Source organism: Anarhichas minor, unplaced genomic scaffold (assembly GCF_050575085.1).
Source record: "Anarhichas minor isolate MPS153535 unplaced genomic scaffold, ASM5057508v1 ptg000040l, whole genome shotgun sequence".
NCBI classification, from domain to species: domain Eukaryota; kingdom Metazoa; phylum Chordata; class Actinopteri; order Perciformes; family Anarhichadidae; genus Anarhichas; species Anarhichas minor.
Window position 1 is genome coordinate 6,714,121 of NW_027466486.1, and position 22,552 is coordinate 6,736,672.

General features: G+C 42.8%; 1 protein-coding gene across 2 annotated transcripts in view; it reads left to right on the forward strand.

The window, feature by feature from the left end:
- Nucleotides 1-567: 567 nt before the first annotated feature.
- Nucleotides 568-22,552, forward strand: part of rcan3 (regulator of calcineurin 3) — a 35,768-nt gene continuing 13,783 nt past the window's right edge. Inside the window, exons 1-2 of one of the 2 annotated variants that reach the window (XM_076107699.1) lie at nt 568-705; nt 2,014-2,280. In XM_076107699.1, coding sequence (XP_075963814.1) covers nt 2,071-2,280 — 210 coding nt within the window. In that variant the 5' untranslated portion in view covers nt 568-705; nt 2,014-2,070. Of the gene's footprint in view, nt 706-2,013; nt 2,281-16,843; nt 17,170-22,552 lie in introns of those variants that run through there. The other variant, XM_076107700.1, reaches the window with a different exon arrangement.

Below are 22,552 nucleotides of genomic sequence, written 5' to 3' on the forward strand. Positions count from 1 at the left end.
ACAAAATGAGAGGTAATTTAAAAATAATCTATTTACTTGTTTTTGTCAAAACAGCTTCAATTTAAAAAATCAAATATTCGATGAATAAATATATAAATATCCTCTGATTTGTTGTGTTCTTTTGTTCCATCTTTAACCCTTAATGTTTCTGAGTCAATTCATTATGACAGGCTGAACACACGTGTGCCGTCCTCTTTGTTTACCTTTTTTTTTTTCGTCTCCATGCGTCCACTGGTTACCCGCGTGTTTAACGTCACATTGCAATGCTTTGTGGGTAATTCCCTTAAGCTAAATCTGCATCTAATGCTGATTTACGGAAAGGGTTCATAAAGGGCCAGAGAGTCTTTCAAACACTCGACTATTTGACAGTGGAAGTCAAATCTCCCCATTGGGATTGGGCCGTAATGTCACAGCAAAACTCTATGACGTCTTGCTGCTCCGGAGCATCCTCCCCTTCCTGCGGCCTCATTGGTCGCCGCGAGCCTCCACCGGCATTTCATTGGTCGCACCTGCGGGTGCTGACGCTGGAGTAGGCTGCGTCAGACAGTGTCCAATAATCCAGTAATAACAAACAGCGACGCGTTTGACATCAGTCTCAAACAAACACCAGTGTAGCTTCTATCTGTTTGACAAAGTCACCTGTAGACCCTGTGTTTGGTCCACTTGCAATGGGTCGTTTCGGCCGCTTTCACTGACACTAGTGGGGTGAGTAATACAGACACGAATGTTCGCGTTTGACAGTTAGAAAGGAAAATTAAACGGTAAATCCATCCGTTAGCGTGCAACTACGACTCTGTGCTAACTTCCCCTCTTTATTTGAGTTTAAAACAAGCATTTGGCATCGGAAACACCGTGTTTTCACGAGGGGAACGCGTGCAGCAATTTTGCACGAGCCGTTTCCGTGATGTTAAGGGGAGCGCACGCGATGCAAATGTTGATGTCACGACCCTGTATGGCCGTTTAAACACTGTGGACGTGATGCTGTTGATGTCATTACCTTCGCGTGCGCTTCTTGCACGTCACTCTACAGAGATTGAATGACGCTGGATACAGTTTTGGTTTATAATTGATATGCGTGTCGTATTTCCCCTAATTTATTTGAAATGGTCAGGTTTGTGATTAAACTATTAAAGAAACCTTCATTCATGTTAAATGTCCCACTAGATGGCACTCTATCGACAGTACAATGTTTGAAGTTTCACACTAGAGTCAGACATTTTCTTCATCATAACCCTTTTCTTTTCTTTTTCTTTTACAATCATTGTTGTTCCACGTGGTGCTTCCTTTTTTTAAACCTGTAAAACAATGGCGAATAATCAATTAGTTGACAGAAATCAACCACAGGCTTCCAGCCTTTTTTAATGTGAATATGAACGGCTTTTCTTAGCCTTCTATGATAGTGAACGGATTCTCTTTGAATTTTTGGCTGTTGGTTTGACAAAACAAGCAATTACAATTCACCACCTTGGGTTTCGGGATAGTGAGATGGACATGTTTCACTATCTTTTATAATCATTTCTTGCAGCCCTAATATGAATACAGTACCTCAAGGCATCATTGAAAGATGGTTCTCTAAACCATTTGGATTAGTAGAAAGTGGTAGATTTTCTCATAGTCACCAGTGATTGGCCAAATATACTGCAATCGAACCATAACCTGACAGAATTATTTGAATCAGGAATACTGACCTACAAGTAGATGTCAACATGAAACTTCACCCAATTTCCTCTCTGTTTTCTATGAATTTATTTTTTGTTTGCCTCATTTTTTGTCCGGTCCATCTTTCTCTCTTCTCTCCATCTTCAAGTGTCACTCCGTCCTTCATCTTCCTTCTTTTCCCTCTTTTATCTGTCCCACAACCACAGTGTGGTATCATCACTGACACTTAAGTGCAACCCTGTAATCTTCCCTCACCAGTGTCTCACTACCTCATTCTCTGTGCTCAACATCCAGCCAGTGTATTCACCAATTACCTACTCAACTTCCAATCTCTTAATCTCCCTTTCTCCTTAGTTCCCAGCCTCTGTGGTCCCCACCTGCCTGTCAGCTGACTTCCCGAAAGCCTCCAACATGTTGCGAGAGAGCTCCAAGGCGTGGAGCAACGGCTCAGAGGCCTACAGCAGCGATCCTGAGGAGGACGAGGAGGATGAAGAGGACATGGTGTTCGGGGAGACCGATCAGGATGGCGTGGCGGAAGAGATGATGGATCTCAGCGACCTCCCCACGGCGCTCTTTGCATGCAGCGTCCACGAAGCGGTGTTCGAAGAGGACGCACACAGGGTGAGATGGAGCAAACTCACTTTCTGGGTCAAAATTTGGTGGCGTGTGTGTGTGTGTGTGTGTGTGTGGGTTGGTGCGTCAGTCTGTGCATGTTTGAGTCATCATGCTGAATGTGTCAGCGTGTTCGAGATTCAAAGACCAGCAACACAAGCGTGATGTCATCCACAGCTTTCGCTCCTGTCACAATCTCAAGCTGCGCTGCTGATTGCTCAACCGCAATGGCACACACACACACACACACACACACACACACACACAGATATACAAACCTGATGCTGTTATTTTTTTGCCAATAAACATTAATGCAGGGCAGCGGATTACAATATGAATCATGAGCCATACTCAGCCTTAATCTATCTGCCTGTGCATATCATTCGATCATGCAGCGTGTTATTCACGCCCACTCATACTCGTAGACGTGGCGACAGGCCTCATACGAAAGCCCACATACAGTACAGACATGTTGCGTTCGTACCCATGCACACACTTTCTGTATATATTCTGTTCAGGCCTCTCTGGGATGTGTCGAGTCCCGCCGTCACAGCTTTATCAGACTCCTCGGAGCGGGAACACTTGGGATCACTGGATCCAGTTTTCTGGAGGAGGATACAGAGCAAATACTTTTAATTTTCTGCCCCTCTTAATCCAATTATGCTGTCCCACCATCCCTCCATCCATCCAGCTGGCATGCCTCCCTCTCTTTAAGTCTCCCAGCCTTCCATTCTCTGTCAAGTCTATCCATCCATCTCGCCTCTAGAAGCTGTCTTTTCCACGACATTTCTCTCTCCTCTTTCTGATCACTTGTTACCTTTCTTCTTTTAATATCGCCCTCCTGTCTCTCTCCTGAGCGTTCTTTATTTATCCCCTCTATGTATATAAATGCAAAGTGAGAGAGGCTAAATCTGGCGCATACGCAAAATCCCTTTAAATGAATCACTCCTTGCTTTGTGAGTTCTGTGTTTGTGCACCCACTGCTCCTAGCGATGGAGTCTGCCGCCTCCCCTCCCCTCCCCTTTCCGCTTTGCCTCCTCGCTTCATTACGATTCACACTCCACGCTTTTAAGTGGAAATGCCACCCACGCACCCTTCAGTCGGAGCATGTCAATAGATTGTTCTCCATATGGTTCAATTAAATGAGCCACACTAAAAATAGAACTTTTGACATTTATTTAAACTTTCAAAATGAGGACAGGAAGGGATGAGGTATGAAACTGAAAAAACTGGCCGCTCGTGATATTTTAAAAGCACAAACGGCTACTTTATGAGGTTGTTTTTGGCTTGTAGCAGTGCTGTTTGTTTCTGCACGCACACACACACACACACCTTCTAAAATTGCAAAATGTCTACATTTTCCGAACTGCTAAAAACGTGACATCTTTAACCCCAATGTCTGCATCCTCAGTATAGAACAGGAACATGGCAACCTACATATTTGTGTCTCCCTCCCAACAACGACATTACCTTCTGTGGCATGCAGGAGGATAGAGAGAGAGAGAGAGAGAGAGAGAGAGAGAGAGAGAGAGAGAGAGAGAGAGAGAGAGAGAGAGAGAGAGAGAGAGAGAGAGAGAGAGAGAGAGAGAGAGAGAGAGAGAGAGAGAGAGAGAGAGAGAGAGAGAGAGAGAGAGAGAGAGAGAGAGAGAGAGAGAGAGAGAGAGAGAGAGAGAGAGAGAGAGAGAGAGAGAGAGAGAGACGCCCTCCCCCCATATTTCATAAGAAGCTCTTAGCAGGCTGTAAAAGCCTTTCCCTTCTTCTGCATTAGTGAAAAGACAGTAATACCTAGTGGCACACTTTCTCTTTTATCTGCAGTATTTTGTTCCCCTGACCGGCTTTTATGTAGAATGTAGAGACGCCTTAAAAAGTTTTTACTGTTTCTTTTCGGAAGTTCGGCTCAGGTCTGGTCAGATCAGCCCACCTCTCCACTGAAATGATTGGGTTTATTATTCTTTTACTCATTAAAATTCTTATGATTAAATGGGAGCTGTGCAACCACATTTAATGGTCTGAATGATCTCTCACAGAGCTTTAATCATCGGTCTCTCTCTCAATTTGAAACATCAAATAGGAAGGCTGTTATTTTTAATTGACCTTGTGTCATTATTACAGAGAAATGCAACGTGTAAGTTAAGTCTGGTGGCACACGTTTTTTATTGTATGCTATAGCTCTCTTAACTGGCTAAAAACACCTCAGACAAACCTCAGACGAAATAAGTCCAGGACGTCATGTGTTGTATTTAAGTCATTACTAGAAAGTCGTCATTAACTAAACCAACCGAAAAGGAAAACTTCACCTACTTAAATCAAATCATGTCGAAGCTGTTCTGGGTCATTCCAGATTTGACTCGGATTACGCTGAGTCACTTATCCCTCCCATTAGCTTCCCTTTTTTCGGTTCTAGTTGTGGCCCGAGGGATGATGGACTACATTAAGCGTGTGAATACAATTAACAGCATTGCATATAGAGCGAGCACAGCTACCAGCCGGCGCGGCTTCTAATTCTGACAAGATGCATTATCTATAAAAGTGTATAAAAGTGTGTAGTAGAAGGAGTGACGGAGTTGGAGACAGAGGTGTGCACGGGGCAAAGTAACGAGGCAAAGTGGTTTCTGCGCTTGTCGAGGCAAAGGTCAGAGAAGCCATTATCAGTCGTCCCTCATAGCACCCAGCGTACACCAGGCCTAATCAGCACAGAGCCAAGCTACCGCTGCTGTCAGACTGTGCTCTCCTCAATCTGTAGCAGTGCAATTAGCACATGAATAATGTGGATATTGGATTTGCATATGCAAACACGTATGTCCAGAAACATGACTCCAACGGAGTTTTACCCTATGAAAGTAAAGTGACAATATTTGCTTTCTTATTTAATAAAATTAAATGAAGTTGACATACTAACAGCATTGACACTGACAGTTAAACAATAGGGCCATTGGTGCCAATACCAAAAATAATACTTTGTCTGATACCTCATTTGGCAAATATTGATAGGCATTCTTTAATATACTCCCCTTGTTAGAGCATTAACTCTATGTACTCTTTTTATTATCGCTGTTTTGGGATTTTTGATTTGTAATTTGTTACCTATTTTTTGTCTGTGTGATTTCTTTTCTTTTATTGATTTTTTGTGATTCTTTTTTGTGTGATTCGCTGCTAACAAAGCTATTCATTATAATAGCTGTCTGAGGCTAAAGTTGTAGCTGTTAATTCACTGTTGGACTAGCCGTTATGTATTTTACTCTTTTTACTTTTACTCTTGTGGACTTTGTGTCTTTACCGGATGAGTTACTGTGTTGTACCTCATGTGTGGATTTCATGTCGATCTTTCGCTGATGATACTTTTGTTCCTTCTTGGCACGATACTGTGAATCCAGTTTTCTTACCACCACAGTGATTAAAACGGTGGTCTATCTATTGTTTGTCTGTATCTCCCTCGCTACTGTAGATAATACGCAGCACACTCTTTCAGATTTCCACTGGGGACTAGTTCTTGGTGGGAAATAGTTTTCTACGGTTTATCCAGACTAGCGAGAAAAAATATAATATAATATAATTTTTCAAAGGTTAAAAGCACCGCAAATATAATTCCATTCACTTCCATGGTATTGGGCTGTAGGTAGAAAACTCATGGACGTATATCATATACAAGCACATTAAAACAAAACTTATGCAGGATCCACTGGATAGAGTATGTGAAAAGTTGAACCGCTTCGTTGGACACTTCAGTCCAACATGTTTGATGGCGTGACTCATATATATCAGACCATAGCGTAAGACCCCAGAGCAAAGTGGAGACATGAAACACATCAGAGTGGTAAAGATAGCGTGTGTGTTGTCATGTGCACGCGCAACGGACTGTACAGTCAACGTGCGTGCATGCTGATAATGTTTGCATGTGTCAGACTACGGTCTATTTTTGGGTATATCGGCCCCGGGGGGGGGGGGGGTGAACTTGAGGCAGCGGGTGCTCGGCAGGCTGAAGGTCAGACATGATGCAGTGCTGAGTGCTGAGTGAGTGAGTGAGTGAGTGAGTGTGGCCTGGATATCATTCTGGTACACTGACCGGGGGAGGTCTCACCGACCCGGTGTGCTTGTTTTGCCTTTATTCATCAAACAGAAGAAGACAACAAAAAGCAATTTAAGTCAAGCAGACAACAATGGAAAGCAGTTTGGTTGAATTGAGCTGTTGCGGCACTCAGGGTGGGAACGTATTTTGCACATTTGACAAGATGACAGTGTTTTCTTTTGCAATGACAGTTTTCCCTTTCTCTGTGTTAAACTACAGTGCTCCTTGCATTTTGATGAGTATCTCAAGTGGAAGTCAGCTACTAGGTTTCCCAGTAAAATGTGAGCCAAGCTAATACTGTGTCACAAAATATCTGTAACGCTAATTAATATGTTTGCATACAATTGTTGACACATCAAAGATCTTTGTGCCTGTGCAGAAGTGCTGTAAGATAAACAGGGAAGTGATGCGTCTGTCAGGTAAATGATAAAGGCCCTGCACGCCCGTGGTGAACACACACAGGGGATTTTGGATGATGAGGTCTCTTCTCAGGACTGTATGGGGCTTGTACAGAGTGTGCTTAATCGACATCTTGCTCATTTTCCTGTTTTTATCGGTTAGGGTAGAACAAATTACACCTTAATAATCCGCCGTGCTCTCGACACAACCGGCCAAGTGCCGGCTAGAGCGAGTCAGACCTGGTTTCCACTTCATTTGCAAAACAGCCTGGCAGTCTTGCATTGACATCACAGAGCCGTCATTAATGTTATTAGTAACACCCGGCTCTCCATGCTGTGACGAGTCAAAGGGCTGTGTCTGAAACCACTCCCTTGTCCACCCATTCATTATTCCCACACACATAGTTATTTACTCTATGTGGTGAGCTGCGTATTGAGATTTTGGACACACAACGGTAATTTCTGCATGTGTAGTACGTGGAGCTTTGCATTGTGGTAATGTCTGCATGGACACTATACTTATTCTAAGTGGGTAATGTTTTTAGAGTCAACAGGTAGTGATTTCAGGCCTATAGGCCCTTTTCACAGCCGCCGTTTGGATTGCATTGGTAAATGCAGGTGTTATGAATAACATTAATTACAGCCCTGTTGCATTTAGCTGGGCTGGGGCTGTGCTACTGTGCATTCTGGCTCGCTGGTTGCGACTGCAAGGCTTGAAGTTCCCCACAGAATCCGCCATAGCCTCCACTTTATGTCTGATCAATAGAACAGGACCATAATTACCTTTATCAGTTACATCTGTGTTTACCCTGCTATGACAGGACAAAATGGCTGCTGGGAAAAGGGCCTATTTTCATAATTTCATGGAGTCAGGTTCCCTCACGGTAATTCATAATTCACCTTCAACCTGGGCTAATCAGCCAGAGCACCTGTGTGCCTATGTTTTTAAAAGTGGTGTAATACCCGGTGCACGTACTATAGTTTCAACTGCAAATACTGTAGGATCAGCAGAGTGGGAAAGACTTCACGTCAGCTTCCAACTGATAATGACACATACTCGTACCTTGAAGTCTCTCGGAATCGTGATTTTTCAGCTTTTTTTCTAACAGTTGTTGACCGTCACTTTCCCCCCTTCTTTCTCTAATAGCTGTTCAGCTCCTATTTTCTTTTTTTCAAAAGGAATTTACAGCTTCCCCACAAGAACCTACTTTTTATTTTTAAGCTTTCTTAGTTGCTCTTCCGCATTTTCTTCAAAGAGGGTGTTCCTTTTTGTTGTAGTTTTTTTTGTATTTGTACTTGGGGAGACACAGTAATATAAAAAATATCTCGTATTGTATCTCATATTGTACTTTCTGAACCTCAAACACATCTATTTAAAGATCCTTCTACCCTCATCATGATAAAATAGTTTGATTTCATAGTTTTTTCTTGTATACTATGATACTCATACAGTACTTCAGCTTCAGGGAAATAGATTTTTCCTCTTTGATGTGTGATTACGATTGGTTTTGTGTTGCTTTGATAGAAAGACTCATCTTACCCCGCCCTCTCCTACTACACAGGGGCTGACTATAAGATTTAGCATGCTCCGTAAGCTGCTGTGTTTTTTGTTCTTAGTCGTGCTCCTGGGAGTCTATTTAAATCCAGATTATTTTCTGGTTCAATCAGTCTAAAAAAAGAAATGTTCTGTGGGCGTTTTCAAGAATAGCAGTTCACAATACAACAACAGAGCATGATCTCTTATTTGACTGAAGTATAAATGGACTCCCATGAATTGGGGCATAACTGCAATCAGTCCGTGAAATAGAAAATGTTCTGCAGATAATTGCTTTTAGGTACGAGTGTGTAAAACGAGGAGCTGAAATAAACCCACGGGCAACAGGAAGTGTTGATTTGATCGTGAGGATTTAAGAGAACCAGTCTATTTTTTGATCAGCCTGTTTTTAAAACAAAATGGAAGTTTTTTTTTTTTTTGTCTTTAGAGAGTCTGTTGGACTAAAAGTGGTTACTTGTGAAAAGAGACGTTTTACTTCACTGTAGCTCCAGTTTGGCTTGAATCCTCCTTTTTCTCTCTTTTTTTTTTACCTTCCTGTTTACTTCCAGAGCTTTGTTGACGCTTCGGCTCCTGAGTCTGTAGAGCCTCTTCCCCTGTGAGGCTGCTTCTTGCAGTTATTTATGAGGAGAGAGACCGCTTTCCAAATCAATTTCTGCCGGTTGTCATTTACAGAAAAGGACTATTGACAGCCTGTTGTTGATTGTTTTTTCTCCTCACTTGACTTTCGCTGTTGTTACTTTGCTGGAAAAAGGAAATACAATCGTGTATGTGACTCACCCCAATTCAATTTAGTTTTCTTTGGTTCTTGTTTGTTCCTGTTTTTCTTTAGATCTTTCATTTGTTCATTTCTCCCCCGAGTGTATTTTCTCCCCGTCTTTTAAGTTCGCCTTTGTGTGCATCTCACTTTCTTTGCCTATCACTGTCTCTGTCATGTTGCCTATTAGATGACCTGTACCTAAGTTATTGTCGTCTGGGGGCCTGCTTGCATGAGGAAATAGCACCCACTTCTTCTCAGAGCACAGTGTTGTGTCCGAAGCTCTGAGACCACCTCGGGTCCTTCCCTGCCACTTCTTTTTTCCCCCTTTCTGTTGTGTCTGGTATTCAGTGTGGCGATGCCTACATGCGGGTCGTGGAGAGTCTGCGCAACCGATCCAAAGATTTGACCTGATTTCAAAGCAAAGCAATCAGTGGCACCATCGGCACGTGTCGCTCTGCGCTTCATCGTTCATCCCCCTCCTCTGTCTCTGTCCCGCTCACACAGCTATATGGCAGCTCATCTCTCCAGCTCCTAAGCTGCTGGACTGGGTTAAAACATTGAACAGCTGCTGGTGTCCCACCAGATGTGGGCTGTGAACCACAAACATACTATGCTGTCATCTCCCGTGTTTGGACAGTGATGCTGTTTGTAAAAGCACACTGTACATAAAGCAGCTTTTGTTATTGTTGTTTATTTACTTATTTATGTTATCGAGAGGTATTCTCACATATGGCTCCAGAGTGCGACCAAAAATCTGTCAAGTGCGACTACATATTAGACTTGTCCCAGTACCAAAACCACAATGGGAAGTGCCTCTGGTGCAGCCTAAAATGCTGGATTGCATATCGGTGAGTACGCGAGTCTATGCACTGATCCGATATCACGTTATCATATCATTTATAAGCTCATTTTCTCTACACAGCAACAACAACACATGTCACTCACTACCCAATCTGAACATCCTGGACGATCGGTGCTGCACATGTGCAAACTAGTACTACACACGCTCTGGTGCACCCTATTTCTTTCTCTGCCACATTGTGAACAACAACTCCGTGTTGAAATTAGAAGGAGGAGAGCTAGTTAATGTATTAGCAGCCGGTGGGCATCACAGTCCTGCTCGGCAAAATACGGAGGTTACATTATAATTATGATGATTATCATAATTATCTTCAAATGTAATCTTGTAAAATATTGTTTTGGAGAGAAACCTGAATAAATACAGTTGTTTGAAGGACATTTTTCCACAGCAATATAAAAAAGATATTAGAGAGAGAATTATGACCTGTTTTACTTTTTTTTGTTTTTACTGATATCTGATCGGTTCTTAGTATCGGCCGATCGTAAGGTCGAGAAGGAGAAAAATGATACTGAACGTGTCTACTAAACATTTCCATCGGTCGCAAAGCTGTGCCTGACATTCAGCATCTCTTTCTCTGTGTTATTTTTTTAAAATATTCTTTTGACCTGACTGCATTCTGCAGACACACTCTGCCTCTGATTGGCTCTGACCCTGATGTTCTCCTTCGCTGAATGCGGATGGAGAAAAAATAAAATAAGGCATGTTTGAAATCTTACACAGTTTTCCAGCTTGAGCAACATCAGAACCTTAAAACATACCAGTAATTCAAAATAAAGAGAACTTTTCAATGTTTTTATTAAATTGCTGCTTTGCCCATATACACCTGTGCATTATCCTCCTACGTTTTCTTATTGATCAGCGCATCCCTATTGCAAAATACCTTCCTATTTGTATGAGATTATTGTCATAAACATTCATAAAACGCCTTTGAATACTTTGAACAGAATTTCAATGAAACCCATAAAAAGCAAAAGTACAAAAGTTCAACATGCTTTTATTCTCATGGCAACTATTAATCCCCTATTTCCCTATTATCCTAAATATTCATTTATTCACATTTAAGATCGGGAGGAGAACGTTAGAGATAGATACTCAGCGTATCTCCTTTATAAGGACTCTGGGGGTGTAGTCTGATCAGAATGACTTGACATTGGAGCGGCAACATAAGCAAACCAAAAACTGTCATCAGATTTTAAATAAAATGTTGCTAAATCCTGATTGGTGCTCAGAAGTACATGACATCACCTTTTTGCACCTGAGCCCTGCCCACTTTAAACCAGTGAAAAGGGCACAAGGGACGGACTCGACTGAAATAACTAAAACATTCTACCTGTACAGCTGCATGTGCACATTTCCCCTGACAACATGCTCATTTTTTTGTTAATTAGGAGAAGAAAAGTTACAGTCAGAGTTGTCTGTCACTGTTGATTGAGGCTTGATTGCCAGAAGTCGTGTCAAACTTATGTCAACATTTTGTTTTTCATCCAAATCACTAAACGCTGCAGCAGCCACATTCTCTCCCTCACGCTTCATCCTGTCAGCTCGTCTGCAAAATCCAAACCACCAGATGAAAAACATTTCCAGCTTTGAAGGAGTGTTGATCGCGGCTACTTGTGCAAATTTACATTTGATGGCTGCTGTCTGCTCCTCAGGTATTCATGCACCTGACAGATCCTCTCTCTCTCTCTCTCTCTCTGTCTCTCTGTCTCTTTCTATTTTCACTCACCCTCTCACTACTTTTATTCCCTCTGTGCCACCTTGGCTCCTTGTGCTTCTCTGTTCTCCCCTGCTCTTTCTCACCTACACTCTGTCTCTCTGCCCTGTAGACACTCTTTTATCCTCCCATCCCTCTGTCTCCCCCTGCCTCCCTGCGCCTGTACTTGGCTGCTTGCTTTATAAATAGCTTGGCCTAGATTACGGCAGCTGCATTGGCGCTGGCACCGGGGGTTGGTTTGGCTGGGCCAAGAGAGGTAGCCTGGTGTAACAAGAGGTTGGCAGTGAAGGGGTGTGTGTGTGTGTGTGTGTGTGTGTGTGTGTGTGTGTGTGTGTGTGTGTGTGTGTGTGTGTGTGTGTGTGTGTGTGTGTGTGTGTGTGTGTGTGTGTGTGTGTGTGTGTGTGTGTGTGTGTGTGTGTGTGTGTGTCATATTGATAGTGCACCTAGAGCATATGTGCATGCCTGCAGTCTTCATTCCTTCCATTCTTCTGCTGTTACATCACACACACACACAGCTGATATCGCTTGTTTGTCTGTGGGAACAGTTGTCATATTTTTATGCATTTCTATTTTGGGTGAATTGTTGTAGTGAATAAATGTTTACTTGTGTGTTTGTTTTGAATTTACAGTTGAACACAAATCCACTAACATATTTAAATGCATTTTTAAAAATGTGTCCTTGTGTTTATGTGTTGGATGGTCTGGTTGGTGCATTAACATGCATTTGTGTGTTATGAACATGCGTATATCAGCCCACCGTGATGATCCACTGCCCTGATTCTCTCCCTCCTGCTCCTCAGCAGACTCTACTTCAGAATACAAATGCTGCTCGTCAGTGAGTCTGAGACACAGTGGCTCACCCTTCGAGCATGTGTGCTGCCTCTGTGCCTCCTCTTCTCGTTACTATTAAAGTGCATCATGCAAATTAGAGACTCTGCAATATCTCGATTTCTGTGTGCCTTATCTGTGAAATGTAGGCTGCATGTACAGTACATTCATTTAAATAATAAAATCAGATTTCTATTTCCTTAATATAACAATCTTCTTTGTTTTTTATGTGCATGATGCAACACACTTTAAGGCCATAAGAGTATCGGCAACCTTGTGGTGTCTTTCACTACACATTTAGCTGCAGTTTTTAGCTGAAACATCTGGATTATCCTGACATTTTGGGGAAAACACTCATTCGTCCTCTTGCCGAGAGTTATTATTGGTGTGTAAATTTATTCCAGACAAAAATATCAGTGACATCCTTAAAATACTTGTTGCTATTAAAGTAAAACACCTGATACTGTTATTAACCCGTCTTATAAGGTGGTTGCATTTAAAAGGTTAAAATCATCCGCATTTTGTAAGAATTTAGCAGTCGCTCTTTTCACTTATACATCCTTATTTAAAACATAAAGAATTTGTTGTATTTTCCGACATGGAGTCTTGTTCGGGGCGTGCCGACTGTGAGATCTAACGGAGGGAATTGTGAATGAGTAGAAGAGAATTGACAATGAGGAGGAGTAGGAGAGCTGCAGAATGAGGCCAGAGAAGAAGAAAAGTTCTCCATCCTACATATCAGTAGTGACAAAAGGATCAGAGGAGTGCTTTGATAATCAAGAACATTGAAGTATACATCCAATAAACTGTTCTATATGTTCTATAAGCAGCGGTTCCCAACCTTTTTATTTTCAGACGTCAGCCCAACCGTCATGCTCATGAATTCGCTTTACTGTGGATGTCATTTAAAGGTGCTTTATGCGAGATCGGGAGCATTTCTATTGCCTCTCACCCGCTCTCAAAATGGCGACAGCTGAGCTTGCAGCTAACGGTGCTAACAACGCTAACAGTGCAAACTACGGCAAAATGATAAAAGGACTTGCGTTTATTGCTTCTGGCCACTCAAAGCACTTTACACTACATGTCAATATTCACCCATTCTCACACACACACACACACACACACAGTGTGTAGAGTTACATATCTTACCAAGGACACTTCGACATGTGACATCAGCTTCTGATCTTCAGATTAATGGACGACCTGCTCTGCCTCTGAGCCACAGCCGCCCCTAATAAATAGCTGAAGGTGATTGGAAGGAGTGCGTGCTAGCTTCCTGCATTATCAGCTGTAACCGCCATATGAGCGCAGAGCGGGTGGGGTCCGCTCACATGCCCAAACATGCACTAAAAGTGGATTATGTTAAAATATTTCTCTTCATACTATTGAATTGTCAATGTTTACATCTGTTTGTTCAAGTTTCCATTCGGAGGGGCAGAGGCTGGATGTTTTAATCATTTATTCTTTAGTTTTAGCTACTGTAACTCTCAACAATTTTAGCGACTATCTCAACCATTTCTTCATAATCTTCAGCATGTTTTTCTCAAGTTTGAGCTGAGCTTTTATCTGTTGTATTTACCCAACTATTTCACCCATTTCTCCATTGTTTTTTGCTTTGTTAGTCATCCATATCTATCAACATTAAGCATACATTTCTCCATTAATTTTGGCTGACTGTTATGACTTCTCTGCTCACTTATTAACTAGTTTTCATGCACTTTCAATCTGTTCCGGTGTTACAACTGACTCAGGCAGAGGTGCGAACTGTGCAGGCAGCCACTTGTAGGTATCTTGTTATTGTGAAAATGAATTTATTAAAAGACCACTATCGCACTAGTTTGTAAACAACATAAATGGACATATCTTTTTATTAAACCCTGTTCTTGTTTTTTTTAATTAGCTGAGCATCTCCGCAGTTTTTCCACATATCCCATGGCAACCGCAGTTCCCCTGGTTACGAGCACTCACTGCTAAACAGTGCAGCAGTGACACTTGAGTGGAAGAAGCTAAACTACATCGGGTTGGACTTGATTAAACTAGTCCAGACTAAATGTGAGGTGAAGTACAGGCAGGATGGCTTTGAGTGAAGCGCCTGCTATATAAGCTGACGTTTTCAAGACGGTGGATCTCTGCCACCTTCTGTTGACCCAAGTCTTTGTAAATAGAGGCAACTGAAAAGAGAATTTTCCAACAGGCCCTAAATAAATGATCACAGCGTTTTGGCGAGCTAAGGCTGCATCAGAGTCCAGAAAACAGAGTGGATTTAAAAGAAAAGGCGGCACAGACGCTCTGCTTTATCACTTCTGAGCTTGTGATTTTGAAATAATATTCAAACCTGCCAAGTAGCGTCTTCTCCACCGCCTGCTCTTACTATGGTGACTTGAAAGAATAGCAGCTGACGATGCAGTTCAGGCTCGGGCCTACATGTGACAGTGTCTGATATTGGGCATTTGTGGCGTTACCAGACTTGTTACAGATTTTTCCAGACTGGGTGTCTGGTGGAGGAATGTCACAGTCATCCTCATCTCACTCATGTTCTCCGTATGCACAGCGTGGACAATGCCTGACACACACAGACGTAAATAGCCCTCACCGCCAAGAGCCTTAATATTAATGGCTTATAGGGGACTTAGCTGTCTCGGCCGGCCGGGCAATTATTATTATGAAGCGAAGGGACGGAGAGAGATGGTCTGAGTGATGGAAAAAAAAGACATGGTTTTATTATGCGATGGCAAAACGTCTGTGGGAATGTTTTAAATGATTGGTCTTCAGCTGAAGTGGAAACTCACACTGTGTCATCATAATTAAGAGAAAAAGGAGCCGTGGCAGCGCCGGTACAGTCGGCTTCATCAGCTGCTTTATTGCGAGTGATAAAGAGCCATGGTACAGTTAATCTCCAATCAACTAGTCAGCACTAAAAGTACAGCACAGCTCACTAAGAAGTTCTTTTCAAGTTTTCATATTTGAGTCTTTCCAGGCTCCACAAGGCATTTGCCCTTAAGACTCTGATGTCCGAAATAGATCTCTGTAAATTTTCTGTTAACAGCATGTAGGGAGACGACAGCTTCGGCACTGAACTCATCAGCGTGACCGCCACATAACAATGTTGTTTGTCTGTTATTCTTAGGCCCATGAAGCCACATACCATGTCCACTGAATGCAGCACTTACTCCAGAGCATGCAGCTGACAGGAGTGGTTATGTAATAGTGCCTTGAAAGGAAAATAAGTGATACAAAACAAATACAAAACAGTATTTATTTTTTACATTATATGTAGTAAAACAGCTTTTCAAATATTGCGCTGATACGATTGTACTTTGATCATAAGGATATTACCAGTAAACTATGGCTGTGAATCTTGCATGCTGCTTGTAATGTTGATGATCCTAATAATGTGGAACGCCTGTACAGTCTTTCCCTAATAGTGTTTCATTTGACTGCTTTTTTTGAGACTGAAAGAGACAAAACCTCAGTGTTTCACAAGAAAATTGGAGAAAATATTGAAAAAAAATAACACTACTGATGAGATTAGTTGATTCATCAATCGAATGAATCACCAACTATTTTGTTAATCAATAAATCGCTAAAGCTATTTATTAACATTTTCAGCTTCTCAAACTCCCTTCTCTGTTTTATAAGCTGGATACCTTTGCTGTTTTGGACTGTTAGTATGACATTAAATGTGTTTATGTCACCGTGGACTCTTTGTGATCTGGGTTTTTTCACTGTTTTCTGATATTTCATTGTCTGAAATAATTAACTTAAATATTTTTGCTGCATTCCTACCTTTTTGATGCGACTGCGTTGGATTTAACGTGATGGGAATTTTTTAAACTGTACTACATGTTGTATAAGGTTGCATTATTCTAATGTAACTATTGCCTCCACACTGCCTGAGCCTTAGACAATACCACAGTTATTGTAGGGCTTTTACATGAGACTTGAATGACTGTATATTATATACAGTGTATATATATATATATATATATATATATATGTTCCTGGCATTATGTCCACCCCCTGTGGGGATATGTTCATTGAACTGTAGCCTATGCAGAGCATCATTTAAAGGCATGAACGGTAACTAACAGGCTCTCTCTGGCAGGCTGATAGTGCTATAACTTGATGTACAGTTTGGCTGTTTCATTTCTCAAACCGGTTGTGACACATTTCTTTCTCCAGCAGCTCGGTGAACCTAACGACACACGAAAAAATACAAGAAAAAGCGGAATAAACCGGACCGTGAATTCTGCAGTGCCCCCTGCACGGATCGTCGAGCGCCGTAGTGGCGTAAAACACGACGAACGTGAGGATGGTAATGACGTCAATGTGGAGCCAGGGGGGAGGGCAGGAGAGGTAGAGAGAGAGAGAGAGAGAGAGAGAGAGTGAGTATGTGCGGCTGCTGCAGCATCACTCTCAGCAGCGCGTCGGTGCAGTGAGGAGTCCAGCAGCAACTCTCTCAGCTGATTAAAAAGCCGAACAGAACAGTCTGGACTTAACCTCAAGTTTCTGGAGGAAGAACCCGAAATACTCTTCGATTTCGCCCTGCTGCTGGAGAGGAAGAGGAGGAGGGGAAAGACTTTTACTCCGTTCCGGTTTTTTTACCCCCTCCCCACTAACCACGAAAGGGAATGCCATCGATAAATATGAAACTGGAGATGGTGACCATCATCGCCTGCGAAGTAGACATCGAGGTGTTTACGTCAGACAAAATGCAGGTACGGTTTTAACCACAAAAAAAGGAACGTTTGCAACTAATCATTACGGGTTGTACCCCTGTGGGGTGGTTGTGCATCCGTTTGCTCAGGACCGACTGCATGGCATGCTGCCCTCTTATAAGCGCATGCATGTCTTGGTGACGTTGAATGCAGACCCGGTCTCTCAGGCGAGGATTTTTTTTTATCAATGGGAGCCGCAGCTCGCCAAGACTCGCGTCTAGCGTTGCGCGCGCGGCACAGTTGATTGACGCTTGATGAATTGCAGAAATGGGTAGACATGGCAAGAATGCCCCACACACACACACACACACTAAAGAAGCTCCGTAATGCACCATTTGTTGTATCGTTGTGTAAGTTTCGGAGCATGAGGTAGGTTGAATGGGAGGGTGTGATGGAGTGAATTGTCCATTCAAGGCACATGCAGGGAAAGAAACGAGGCAGTTTATAGACGCAGTGGTGGACAGATCCTCTTCTCCACCTCTTTATCTCTCCTTAACCCAGCAGCATTGCAGGTGCACAAGGTTAGATGGGATAAAAAAAAACACAAACATCCTCACATTAATGTATGTAATCATGTAGTATGAATAATCCAACCATGCTATATGAATGGCTGTGATTGGTGCCATAAGGAACACAAATGCAATGTAGGTTTTTCCATCTGTAGTGTTGAGTAAAAATTGACTTCACTGGAAGTACACTAAAGGTCACTATAAACTCAGTGCTGACTTGAACACTCCCTACACTCGTATGTTATTGACTTGTCCGAAGGACAGGTACAGGTATATTCGATACGCGGCCTGTCAGTCACAGAGCAGGAAAGCAAGTTGCACAATGTGAGCCTGGGGGACCCCACTGACACCTGCCAGTTTTGGGTCTTAGAAGGCCACACAGATGGTGTGCCAAAGCTCAGCTCACCCACTAAACCCTTTGGAAATTCCAAGTCAGAATATATTCCCTCACCTGCTGGTCGCTTGTCTGATTTAACTCATCACCAAAGAGACAGAGAGAGACAAAAGGAAGGGAGAACGAATAAAACCACGCTACAGTGCAGCTCAGGAACACAAACAACTATGATTGTGGCTGAATTCAGCTTTTTTTTTTTCCTGCATCCAAAAGCTGCAGTTGCAGGTTTTGAACACCCAGTCACCCCACCCTCATCCCCACAGCACCTTTCTAAGCCGTATTTCATCACTTTTCTTTGCAACGCCATGTGCATGATTACTACCCTCACACTCGCCGCCTAGAGGGATTTGTGTGGTTCTGTGAAATGTCCAACTTTTTGTGTCTGCCACGGCATGAATGGCACGTGAAAACGGCATGTGGTTGTGATTTGTTGTTACTGACAAATATCCTGCATATATGGGCATAACAAGCGGGGCCTCTGATCCACCCCTGTGGTCTGCGTTCCCCCAGCGAGGCCAGGCAGCTGCTGCTCCCAAATCTCATTACACTTTCTAACCACTGCAGACCAGTCAAGGTGAAAGACACCAGTGTGTCACCCTGCAGCTGTAATTGTAGGATAGCGGGTCATAATCTTTTAAGATTTCCAAGGGACTCTGGTTGAAATAGCTGTCTGTGAAACCTCAGAGGTGTCGATTGTGCGGGATTTCTTCTGTATTCAACCGATGATACTCCTGATCAAGACAGCGAATGCCCCTTCGTTTACAACACTTGTTGCAGACTCGGATCAGGCATGTTATTTATTTATCTGTGATTTACTTATGTTAGTGAAACCTGGTCTTGCGCTCTGAACATCAGACAATCCTCCCCAGACAGGCTTGACACAGCCGCGGTCAGGACAGTCTGATCGCAGCGCAGTCGTCAATAAAGCTTCCTGTCAAGCAGCTCTTATCAGCCCACCTCTCCCAGACTCGCCCCAAAGAAAACGGGGTCTTTGCACAATTAAAAGAGCAGACAGGGGGCTGACTTTCGAATGGCACAAAGAACACCACTAATCCTGGTTTCTGGCACACAGGGAGTGATGGAGAGCGCCGGGGGAGAGGGCAGATTAAAGCAGGACACGTGGGGGGGGAGGCCTCTGATTGAGCTCACCTCCCTGTCAGCCTCCTCTTGTTTTTATTATCATTCAACGAGATCTGAGCCAGTCTGAGGCCTTTGTTTTTATTCATATCTCCAAATGTAAAAAATGAGAAAAACTGTAATCTCAAGGCTCCTGTTTTTGTTGCACTTAAGATGAACTAATATGCGGATTGCTGCTATATATAGACCCTTCGCGGAACGATTAGGCAATGGCAGAGGTGCTTGAACGGGCGACATGAAGACAATAAGTGAATGATGGGTTTTTAATCAGAGGAGATGCTGTGCGACTGGCTGTGGTGGTTTGGAGCCATTGTTTTGACACGGTTGAAATGGCTTTGCCTTGGCTCCGTCCCAGCTGGTTACATCATTAATGAGCCAAAAACAGAGGCTGTGGACAGAGCAGGTTGTTGTTGCAATAATGGCCGAGCTGGTGGTACGGTGGGCTTTCATACCAAAGTGCTTTTGTATTTATTTTGGAGCAAAAACAAAAGGACCATTGTTGCCGCGAGGTTCAGGGAGGCCGGAGCTGTGGGCAGACGCTGTAGTATGTGGATGTTTCGTCACGGCGCTATTGTTACCTGGAAAATGTAGCGGCATCAGCAGACGATAGCACAGGACATATGGTGAAGGTCATTGCACGTTGGCAGGCAGTGAGTGCATTACAGAGCACCGAGTGTGACGCAAGCCTTTACAGTTACCTTGTGTGCTCAATTTGATGCTGGCGTTCTAAGTTATTTATTTATTTACCCGCTTGTCAGTGTGATGGTTGCCCATTTATTTGCTCTTTTTATACACGCATGAATAATTAATCAGCCTGTCAACCTGCTCTTGCTCTTGATAAGTGCCTCTCTGGCTGCAGTCTGTCGCTGAATTAAATGTGTTTTAATTAGGAAGCATTGGGTGAAAAGACATTGTTACCCGTTTACACACACTACTGTAGAGAAACGTGTTATAACACTAGAGAATGGCTGCTTTGCGAGCCACAAAGGACAGCTGTTTTCAACTTAAGCCTGCTCTCCCACACACAGACGACTGTATAACACTGACACAGTCACACACTCCAACCACAACAGTGAGTCAGCGGACTCGCAGTCCTACAGACAAACACCTCTGTCAGCAAACACACACACAACTCGTCGCTGAGGAGAAGTTTCCGTCCACTGGGTCACTTTCCATTTGTCCTCTTGTCCTCTGTCTGTCTGTCTGTCTGTCCTCTGTCTGTCTGCCTGTCCCTTGTGTCTCTGTCTCTCTCTGTCTGTTTGTCTGTCCTCTGTCTGTCCTCTTTCTGTCTGTCTGTCTATCTGTCCTCTGTCTGTCTGTCTGTCTGTCCCTTGTGTCACTTGTCTGTTCTCAGGCTTTGCCGTCTCAGAAGTTATGATTGTAATGACGAAGGAGTAGAGATTCGATGACTAATCTCTGCTATTTGCAGTTGTAGAGATTTTGCTGACGTCCGTGTGATGTTTTTATTCTTTCCCACTGTCTTCTTTTTCGATACGCACCCTTGCATAACGTGCTGTCACTCCTTTGAATTTGCGACGGTTATTTTGAGCATCTAAGCAACAAAGGAAGGGAGAAAATATTGTGTCGTTTAATGTGATCTTATCAGATGTGGAATATTTCACACCATTTCTGATCAGGCTGAATGTATGGCTTCGGAGAAGGTAAAGGTTTAATGAATGTGTATCATTATTTATTGATCTGCAGATTACTTTCTCAGTTTATCGTTCAAAATATATTCAGTTTCCTATAAAATAAAACAAAGAAAAGCAGATAATCCTTGCAATTGAGAAGATGCAACTAGATTGTGTTTGTCATTTTTGCTTGAAAAATAACTTCAAGATTAATTAGGTAACAAAATATTTGTTTGTTTGTTTGTTTGCTGCAGATTGATTACAGTGTTTCATCTCTAGAGCAGACGTTTGTAATATTTTCTACATTCAATTTAAATGAAGTCTCATCCTAGGCAAGTCCTTGACAGATGTATTACCTGCCTCAATGGACTGACTTGATCTGCTATTATTGGTGGCCATTTATTTAGTAACCCATTCTCTCTGCAGTGTTTTATTATTTAGAGAAAGGACAACAACAGACCTCTCACTCCCTGCTCATCAAACATGAATCAGGCCTGAGTTCTAATATGATCCAGGGCCAGCATTTCAAAACACTTGTTGTGATGCACTCCGACCAGTTGTAGAGGTGAAGGCAAGAGGCAGAGGAGCAGAGGCAGGACAGACAGGATGGATGTAGACGCTGACGGTATCGTGTTCTCTGCCGGTAGGAAACCAGATCGGCATCTTGGCAAGGTTGAGCGATCCCGGGCCCAGAGCAGTGGGCTCAGGTGTGCCTGCTCCCCCAGTCTGGGCACCGGGCAGGTGGAGATGGGCAGCTCACATTGGCCTGAAACCTTAGAGAAGTGCCGGGGCTCAAGTGACGGCTAAAGGTTAGCGCTGTGTCCGTTAGGGTGACGTAGAACAAAGGACAATGTCCTGGGTGGGGGGGGGGGGGGTCCGGTTACCATGTGTCCAAGACGACACGACTATGAAGTGATAAGATTAGAACCAAAGGAAAAGGACTCTGGATGGAATGTATAGGCCGACAATTTACTCGTCGAGGAAAAAGATATGGAAACACTATCGCACAATGATCGGCCTCGTTATTGAAATTACGGGTCGAAGAAGTATTGAGATATTGTACTTCCTAAAAGAAGCAATGCCACTGTGTAGAAAGTAAAAGTCCTGCGATCAAAATAGAACTCGAGTAAAAGCACAATCATCCAAAAATATTTTAAGTACCAAAAGTAAAAGTACTCTTCAATGCAAAATGTCAGAATAATATATATTGAGTTAAATTATTGATGCATTATTATATATATATATCATCATAATGTTGCAGCTGGTAAAGGTAGGGCTAGATTGGACTACTTCATGTATTCCTGGGTAATTTAATATATAATAATACAATCATAATTCATTTGTTGATTATATTTCTTTAATAACCGTAATCAAAAAAGTAACTAACAAAAGCTTTGAAATATATGCACTGCCTTAAAAAGTCCGATATTTGTACAACATTACTGAAAATGGAAATACTCAAGTAAAGTAAAAGTACCTCAAACTTGTGTTCACTTTCCTTCACTTCCCATATATTATGTATAATCCATCCATCCACATACTGAAATACAACATGCGTTGCACTTTGCCAGCTGTGCAGCCATGCTCCTATAGCCTTGCTCCAGTACTGCTTGATTACTACCAGGGCTGGGTGCTGTGATTCACCGCCGACAGACAGATAAAGAAGTAGGGTAAGACAGTGGTGAGTAGAGAGAAAGCGCTCATCTGTCTAC